The sequence below is a fragment of the Pygoscelis adeliae genome, unplaced genomic scaffold (genome assembly GCF_000699105.1).
Source record: "Pygoscelis adeliae isolate BGI_AS28 unplaced genomic scaffold, ASM69910v1 Scaffold286, whole genome shotgun sequence".
Classification (NCBI taxonomy): domain Eukaryota; kingdom Metazoa; phylum Chordata; class Aves; order Sphenisciformes; family Spheniscidae; genus Pygoscelis; species Pygoscelis adeliae.
In genome coordinates this window covers 7516545-7526376 of record NW_008825076.1, presented here as the reverse complement: position 1 = coordinate 7526376, position 9832 = coordinate 7516545, and the positions used below count along the sequence as shown (strand labels likewise).

The 9832-nt window shown below is 38.5% G+C and overlaps 1 protein-coding gene across 1 annotated transcript in view; it reads left to right on the top strand.

The window, feature by feature from the left end:
* TAF4 (TAF4 RNA polymerase II, TATA box binding protein (TBP)-associated factor, 135kDa) overlaps positions 1-5826 on the top strand; it is a 37989-nt gene extending 32163 nt beyond the window's left edge. The window contains exons 14-16 of the mRNA XM_009326793.1: positions 119-175; positions 257-376; positions 4335-5826. Coding sequence (XP_009325068.1) covers positions 119-175; positions 257-376; positions 4335-4502 — 345 coding nt within the window. The 3' untranslated portion in view covers positions 4503-5826. The remainder of the gene's footprint in view (positions 1-118; positions 176-256; positions 377-4334) is intronic.
* The last annotated feature ends 4006 nt before the right edge of the window (positions 5827-9832 follow it).

Sequence of the window (9832 nt, the reverse complement as noted above, 5' to 3'; positions counted from 1 at the left end):
GTTTAAGAAAAACTTTCATATGCTATGTAAAACTTACAATCTTTAGCTGCTTTTGTAACTGAATTAATTTTTCTTTGTTTTTCTCCAACCATTCTATGTTCATCCTTTATCAACATAGTCTCGATCTCGACAAGAAGATCCAGAACAGCTTAGGTTGAAACAGAAGGCCAAGGAGGTAAGTGTTCACCTTGACATGAACTTTTATTTTGGAAATTGAAAGAAAAATAATTAACTGTACTTGTTCTGGCAAATGCAGATGCAGCAACAAGAGCTAGCACAGATGAGACAGAGGGATGCCAACTTGACTGCATTAGCTGCGATCGGTCCCAGAAAGAAAAGGAAAGTAGATTCACCGGGATCTGGATCGGGGACAGAGGTACAGTATAGCTAATCTTTGGTTTTGCTGTGTTAGCCTCTGTAAAACCTTTTCTGTCCAGAGCTTTTTCCCTAGTTTGTGGAAGCTTTCAGAGTGGCAGAAGTGTATTTTGTGTTCAGATTTGCTTCCTCCAAGGCCAGGATCAATTTTTAGCATCTGTGTAGCGGCATAGGGAATAAACTTCGAGTTGTCATTCCTTGATTCCTGGAGCTGGAGGAATGTTAGAAAAGCTGTTGCTGTTCTCTCAAGTCTCTGCCTTTTTGGACCTCCATAGTTTTGGGAAGAGATTGTTGCGGTTGTAGCCAATCTAACTAAATAAGACTGCGGAGTAATGCCACTGAGGTGGGTGCAGTGGTAGAATTGAATCACTGCTAAATTTGACAGCAAGAGCTTCAGGTTATAGGAACTTGCCTAATTTCTATCTTCAGCTGTTGATTTGCCTTAGTTTTAGTATCTCTAGAGCAGATCAGTTTGACCAATTCCTTCTGATTATGATGTTCTTGCATATGCTTTGTATATTCTACTGTTTAATCTGGCCTTTTAAAAATTTCTCTGCAGACTAAGTATCAGTATGCTGAGTATCTGATAAGTTTAATGTTAGTCTACCAATCTACCTGAATTTAAATTATCTGCTGTATTTCTAAACAAGTCAATAAACATGAAATGGTATAAAATTGCTTTCTGCATGGAAGACATTCAATGTGGGATTTCCCTAGTGTTTAAAAAGAACAAAGCCTTCTTGAAACTTGTCATTTACTAGGGCCAAAAGCTCTCTTCATAATTTGAGGATTTTTCCCTGCAGAGTTTTGTGTCTGATAGCAAGTGACAGGATAGTAATAGTTTAGTCATTCTGTTTATTACTCCCTGAGCATTCCAAATTTTTAGTGCTAAAGCATTTATACTGTAGAAAGCCTCTTGTTTCAAAGGAATTCACCTTGTTTTATATTGAATTGCTAGAAGCAATAATTTACATGTCCTTGATATAAAATGTTAGAGAACAATCTGAATACTAGTAAATGTTATTTTTATTTATTAAAAAAATCAAGCCTCTTGAGCATCTTTTAAAGTAATTTTGAATTCTGAAACTTACTGAAATGCCTGTTACTGATAATAAGACTTTTTATATACGTTAACAAATTACTGTATTAAAGGTTTATAAATGTGGTTTAAAACTGTAAAAATTGCAAAATGTGGCACTTTCACAAGGGTAGATATGTATATAAATGAAGTCATCTCTGAGGAATATAGTGAAGTATCTCATGCAGCGTTAATGTTGGCATTGCTTTCTTATGCATGCTCAACTGTGCAATGTTAATAGTCTGTTAATGTCACTTAGGTTACGGAATGTATTTTACATCTACTGTGAACACTTGTTTGTATTTCATCTAAATCTGACTAATTTAGTTATCCTAGATTAATCACTTACTGGTTAACCAATTAACTACAGGTTCCCTGGAAATCTAATCTTTTTGTCAGTTTAATTAAGAACCAGCTGCTTTTGATCTGATAGACTCACAGCTGTGCTTTTGCTGCTGTGTCACTTGACATTTTTAAATTGAGCTCCACTTGTCACCATTTGTATGCAGTTTGTAGTTAAGGCATATTACAAGAAGTGTGTAATGACAAGGTTTGTCATTACTTAGACACAGATTTGTAAATGTAAGCTTTTGATGTCTAGGAATGCTGAATCTTAATTACATGTCAAATCACTTCTAAGTAGTAATTGTACTGTTTTGTTTCAAAATTTAACAAAACAGGTTGCTGTCAGTTTTAGCTTTATGTCCACGTGGTTTTCTTGAAAGTTACCAAAAAGCTTCTTTACTTATTCCATGCCTGCAGGAGTAGCACAGTTCTGTGTCTTTAAAGACTCCTGAAATTTTACCTTTGCATTTAAAGTATTATAATACTTTACATAATAATATGTAAATAATACATAATAAAATCAGGCTTGAGCTCCTACTAAAGAATATTTAAAAAAGAAAAATTACAACCACTTCCAACCAAAGTTCTTTCTATTGTCTTGTTAGTAGTCATATGTATGTGTTTAACAAAATTTAGTTAGCATCCAATGCTCTCCTGCATCTTCTAATTTCCATTGAAGTTGATGGAAATTAGGCACCTAAGTTGTGCAAGTGGCTTAAAATATCCCTTTGAAAATCCAGCCTTTAAACTGTTGTAACTACAGGATTTCAATGATTTGATGCTTGCTGGTTCAACAGGTAATTACTCGAGAAACAAAAGTCTGACTTCACTGTTAGCAGTGTGGTGAAGCACTGAACACTGTATACTACTAACCCAGAGACAGTAATTTCCAGCGCAAGTTTAGATTGGTTTCTTAATAATGTATGCTGATCATAAATATACTACTTTTATACCTAGAGAGGACTGTATTAGTGGGTAAGCCTCAGCAGCTTATTCAGCTGGCTTTTGCACTAGTCTAAATTTTGGCTTTTCTCAAGTCTGGAATATTCTTATTTAGAACAGTCTTTTAAAATTCTCCAAGCTCTCGGGCAGATGAATCTTTATTCACTAGTGGAGTGTGTTTGGACCTTCTGGTGTCACTAAGTATTGAAGTTCCATTAAGAAAGGAAAAACACTTATTTATTCTAGTAGTATTCTAGTAAATGAAATAGGAGGAAAAAAAGACTCCGTAGATAAGCCACAGAAATATAACCTGTCCCAAATCACTCAGAACACCTTCATTATTTACATAAGTACACAAAAAGCAAGGTATCAGCAACAGGCAACTGCCAAAAAGATTCCCGACTTTAAAATTTGAGGTGAAAGTTGGCTTTTCGGTCTCTGCGTGCCATCTACTGGTGACTGTGCCTTACTGCTGCCACGGGCGAGGAGGAGCAGGGAGGCTGCTTCAGAGTGGATTTGGTCGCTGCTCTTCTGAGCCATGCTGCTCTTCAGCTGTCCCTGCTGGACCGTGCCCTTCCGCCAGCCTCAAGCCAGGCTGCACCCCTCTTACTACCGAAAAAGTGTTTCTGGTGCGTGTGCACAGGGTGTGATCAAATCCCAGTCTTCACTGGAAGAGGCACCTTGTTACTGGATAGTTTTCATGCTGATGGCCGATGACTTTAAAGCGCTCCAGGATTTCCTTGCTTGTGTAAAGGAAAGCATAGGAGTCATGGAAGAGTTGCATTAATCGTATGTATCCATCAGAACTGTCTTTTCTGCAAGTGAAAATGCATTGGAGTTAGTCCCAGCAGGCTTGCTTTATAACTCACTTACCAGGCAGTGTACATCTAAACAGCTGAAGGATGTGGGTATCTCTAAAGATATTGAATTTTTTTTTCTCCTGTTTTTTTTGAAGTGACAAATATAATAATATACTACTTGTTTATCTTGCCAGTTTGTGTGGAAAACTACTAGTGTGTACCAGGGGGATAAGTGTTGCTTGACGATGGAGAAGAGTTCAGAGATCATTAGAGAATGTCTGACTGTCTCTAGGATAGCTACTTCTTAATATAATCCTGAGCTTGGTTACAGCTGTCGTCACCAAAAGGGGAGCTCATGGCACCCTACCATGAAGATCAGGGGGGATCTAGGACATTATTCAAGACCTCATGGTCCAGGGGGATAGAACTGCCCCGGTTCTTCAAGAACTCCAGGGCTACCCTTGGGATCTGTATGCCGACATTGCGAAGAATACGGTCTCTTCCGTTTGTTTTGGTTGTTGGGATTGCCTATCATTAGTGTCTTCCTAAAGATAAGAGCAGTGCTTTGGGGTTTTTTTGTCTATATTAAATGCCACTGAAAACTTCTGATTGTTCAACTATTGTTTATAAATAAGAATTAAAAAGAAATCTCTGATCTGGTAGCATACAGCATACTGTTTGATAGCTTCCTGTACATAGCCACTTGGTTCTTGCCAAGCATGTTTTCTCTGAAAAGTTTTGGAATACCTGGGGGCGCTGACACGTTCTGATTTATCTGTTGTTCTCATTTCCAGGGATCTGGTTCAAGTGCAGCAGTCCCAGGCAGCTCTGGAGTTGGAACAACCAGACAGTTTACGCGACAAAGGATAACGCGGGTGAACCTCAGGGACCTCATATTTTGTTTAGAAAATGAGCGAGAGACAAGCCATTCACTATTGCTATATAAAGCATTCCTTAAGTAAAATGGAAAAGATCAAGGTATTTTTGACGGAGAGACGCCTGAGGACATTTTTTATATATTTGCAAATTACGCCTTTTTGTAACAAGCAAATGGGATATTGTTTAAAAAACAACCACCTCTTTACATGGAACAGTTTTATATTCCTGTTTATAAATAAACTCTTCAGTATGAGAGAAATACATTTCTGTAACAGTGAGGACACTTACAAGGCCTGTGGATACTATAAAAGGACAATTAAATTTTAACTCATCTCTTGATTGAGTGGCCTTCTTGCCAAACAAGCCATATATAAAGACTGATGGAATCGTTTAGCAAATAACTAGCTACCCTTTGTCAGCCCTGTAGCAGTTTCGACATTAATTGTGCATTTTAGTTCAGTTTTATTCAACTAAATCAATTATATAGGCATATGTCTACAGCAGATGACCTCATTTCATTTAGCTTTTTTTTAAACAGTCAGTTAGCAAAGCAAACTGATTTTTAAAGAATATTTATCTTTCCCCAAAATGTTCAAAATCTAGAGGGATATACAGTTAATTTTAAACATAACCTCAATTTTAATCACATTATTGCTTATTAGAGGCCCTGAAATCCCATAAAGGAGGGTTACTTCTGAATGTTTTAGCAGCATCTGTAAAAATGCATTTTATTTGCTATAGTTTGTAAAGCTGTAAAGTTAAAAAAGGAAAAAAAGGAAAAAAAGAGAAACCTTTTCAGCATAAATATATTTTACTTGCACTGTGTTTTTTAGCTAAAGTGAAAGCTTAGATTAAATAAAATCAAAGTTGAGAGGAATCATCAAAAGACTGTTTCTCAGTGTGAATCAAGTGTTGAAAAATGGTTGGTGTATTTTGTCAGTAATTGTACATAATTTTTGGCACATAACATAAAAATGGCTATGTAAACTATAATTATTTTGCTAAAAGACTGTATGCAAGCTGTGGGCCTACTTTAAAGATGTCCAGAGCAAAGTCCCTTCTTTGTACCTATTTTTTTATTACAAATATACTAATTGGTTCTTTATATTTTCAGAGGTTATTGTATTAAATTGTCTATTGATAGTACTTTTATGACTGTAAATACTTTGGCTTTCTTTGTGTGAACTCTCATGGTAGAATTTAACTCTCTTGCGTGTAAACTGAATGCTGATCAGTATTTTTATCAACACCTGACAACTGTTACACCCCTTTTATTTTGTCTTTTAGGAAATCCTGTCTTTCCATTTTTTTTCATGTAAATTTTGCACAGTTACTTGTTCATATGTAAATATTTTACTTTCAAAAATGAAGTTTTTAATTGCTATTGTTTTATATAGGATTGAAAGAAAATTAACTCCTTTATTAAAAACAAATTTATCTGTATTTGCTAATGTATTTTTCTCTCTAAATCTTTTCTCCTCTTGGATTTATTTTTCTTCGTCCAGTAAATGATTAGTCTATCTGAGGGGATGCTGTTTCCTAAAGATGCACTTTGGTTTTTTCATATTGTTTTGTTTTGTCAGTGTTTTGGAGGTATGTAACTTGATGAATCTTGAAATTTCATTGTTGTCTTAGGGGTCTTGGACAAAGATTGATGAATAGTGGGTTTTGTTTGGTTTGGTTTGGTTTTTAAGCAGGGGAAGTTTCTGAAGAGATCTTAAAAGTATTTTGGTTTTGTCTAGTGAAGGTTAATAAAACCCCCTCTCCCTTGAGGGCAGCCTTCTCCCTCAAACACGATTAACTGTGATGGTTTTCAGAAGAAGGTGTGACATAAAACACAGAATTTGGAGCACAACTATAAAAGAATATAATCAGGGACATACTTGATTATTAACGTGAAAATCTGAGAAGGTGTATTTCTGATGCTCTGTACTGAATGTTTAGCTTTTGTTTGGTTTGGGTTGTTTTTTTTTTAATTCCCCCTCTCATGGGCAACTTAAAAAAATAATAATTCACAATTGTGAGGGCCTAATCCTGCTATTAGGATAATAGAAAAATCACATTAATCTGATAATTATTTCTCGCATACAGACAAATCTATCTACAGGCTACTGCACCTAGCACACTGCTATTGAACTGGCACTCAGTCCGGCACTGACTTGGTCCACGTGAGGAGACCAGTTGTCTCTCTGAAAAAACAGATTAGCTCCTGAAGCGATGTACTCACCTGACACCGTGTATGGCACTTATTTGAAGATTTTAATTGTTTGTAAACTCCAAACTGTCTTTCAAATTGTGTAATGTTGCTAAGCGGAAAGAAACAACTTTGACTTTTGGCCAAAACATTGTCATAGCCTTCCTTTAATTGTAGCAAGTGTTGGTTGTAAATGTTAATCACCACTGGCCGTCCAGCGACCGAGCATAGTATCTGCAAAGCTGTGGCAGGTAAGTCGGGAAGAAACTGACCTTCAGGTGTTGCTTCCAATAGCAAGCTGGGGGGAAGACATGTTTGAAAAATTAAAGTTATTACATGGTGTGCTGTAGTTTGCACTCCCTCCTCGGTAGAGGTAGTAGCTTAGAAATACGCTGGAGAGGCCAGGGGAGTTGGGAGGAGGGAGAGATCTTCTGGAAGACCATAGCTCTTGGTTTTGTTTTAAGTAACACGTTTTTTAAGTGCACGGTCAGCCCTTCACTCCATACAATTTTACTCAGCTTTTAAAAGTTCCTGTTCTTTTGGTCTGAAAAGCTGGTAACATCCATCTCCCTCCAGTAGTTCAAATTCATGTAATTTTTGACTGGGATATCGGCGCTGAACTTTATTGTTGGTGCTGGCGTGAACACTGCCTCATGTGGCCATTGGCATACTTCTGAGGAGACGTTCTCGTGGCAGAGCAGTTGTTGACTTTGCGGGTTTCTTTTTTTTTTTTTACCATGATAAAAATGGTAACTATTTTGGAAGCTGCTCAGAAGCTTTACATTTCAGAGCAAAGTCATAACTGAGGAGGGGTGGAGTTTACAGGGCAATGCATGTGTACGACAGCACTTCTCTTGTGTGTTGGTGACCTGTAAAGAGAGAAACTCTGATTCTTTTCTGGCCCCTAAGCTTACACAGCTCCACCAAAAAGTGAGGGTTAACGTGCAAGGGAGTTTTTACTGTCCCTTTCCTTTGCCCTCTTCATCCAAAGAGTGATGCAACTTCTTTGTAGCACCCTCAAAACTGGAGGTGCATGCACTGAAGATTGCCGCAGCTGGGAGGCTCTCTCCGTGTGTCAGTCTGTGATGTTTTATTATACCGTTTTTATCCCATTCAGCCCCGTGTCAGGGACAGGTTGCTTCTCTCTTGCCTGTAAGTTTACCAGCATTTGTGTGTGTGACCTAGAGGTGGGCTCTCTACCCTGTTTTACAGAAGTCTCGATGTCTCTCTATTTTTTAACACCTTTGATTAGATAGTGTGTAGCTGTAAGGTTCCTGAGCTATTGATATCATTCTTTTTCTAGCACAAAAATTCAGCAGAACAAATAGGATATAATAAGGCACTCTGAATTCCACCTGTTTTTCAGAATTCACAGGTGTATAATTAAATAGATATGTTTTGAGGGAACCTATTGAAATATATAGTGAGAGATGCATGCATGAATGCTCTGGTAAATGCCATCAAATTCACAGTAATTACAATTTGGTTGGAGATTTTAATCCGATCCAAGAAGTTTCCCTGTATTTCTGAGATTGTCTAAATTACAAATAATGGTATGAGAAGTCTAATGCAATGATAATTTTAACCATTTTCTTATGTTTACAGTTATTTGTCCATCTGCAGAGAAGAGTCTTAACTTTTGGGGGTAAGTCAGGTGGGATGGCAGCTTGGTTGCACACACGCTTGCAGTGACAATTTCAGCGGTAGTGTTTCCCTGGAGTGTGTACGTAGACCCATGTGTCCAGGTAAGCGTGCAAACCCTTATGCTTGTGAGCTCCAAGTTGGGAGGGGTCCCTTTAAATACGTCCAGTGCTTGTGCAAGGATTTTTACACATCAGTGCTTTAGGCAAGTGCGGGTCAACCTACTGTATTAAAATACTCTATAAAGTGCGGAGAGGGAAAGGTTTAGGCACCATGGGTTGATCTTAATCCTCAGATTTTTTGAAATGTCATGCAAGCAGCACCGTGTATAAGACTGGCTTTGCAGTATTTTGGGGTATTTTTTAGCTTTGAGCAAGTGACGTTTCCCTGTTTGTGAAAGTTGCCAGGCTGATAAATTTGGGAGATATTTGTTTGTTGAAACGATAGATAGGGAGGGCAGCACATTAACGCCTGGTCTGCCTTGCTGACCTGCCTTTAATTCGCCCAACACGTGCCGCCTCTGTAGGCAAGTGTCCAAGTCCTCCCAGTTAGAATATCCCACAGGCTGCAAACTGGAGCTGTACTTCAAACTGCATTTTAACAGTACAGCAGTATTGTACTATTAACTTTTGGGGGTAAGTCAGGTGGGATGGCAGCTTGGTTGCACACACGCTTGCAGTGAGAATTTCCGTGGTAGCGTTTCCCTGGAGTGTGTACATAGACCCATGTGTCCAGGTAAGCGTGCAAACCCTTATGCTTGTGAGTTCCAAGTTGGGAGGGGTCCCTTCTTTAAATACGTCCAGTGCTTGTGCAAGGATTTTTACACATCAGTGCTTTAGGCAAGTGCGGGTCAACCTACTGTATAGTAGTACAGTAGTATAGCAATATTGTACAGGTACAACTGTACCCCCAGTACAGTTGGACGGGGATCCGTCCAACCCCCGCAAAGCTGCTGTGGCCAAAACCTGCTCTCTCAACTCCCCCATCGCCATTCTGGGCATGGCTTGCACCAGAGACCAAGAAGGGCAAGCCAGGACTCCTTTATTTTATGTGGTGTTATTATTACCCCATGACGTACCGAGCTGTGAGCAAGGGAGTAAGTTCTTTAAAACTTGCTTTTAGGAATTCAGTCACGGTCCTTGTATTCCTGTGGCTCCCGAGAGAAACTTGTTCCGTGCTGCTGCAGATGTGGGAGTGCGAGCGGGAGCTCTGGGCGTGCTGGGGGGAGGCTTCGCGCTTCATAGCTGCTACTTGATTTTACTTTTGTTCTGCTACTTCAGAAATAGCTTTCCTCATAAAACACGGTATGTTTTCCCTTTGTTTTCCTGCTCAGCTTATTTACTGTTGTTTTCTGTAAGGAGCTGGATCGCATCCTATTTGGTTTCCTCCTGGGAATTTCCCTGTTCTGAAGTTAATAGACGACTTGTACAAAGAACACGAGCAGCATTCGGTCTGTGATAGGTACCACACTTCTGTAAAAGTACTGAATAAATGCATAACAAATGTCACTTTTACTGCACTGTAAAAGTACTATATGGTTTTACTTGAGCACTTACGTACTTTTCAATCCAATAGCAA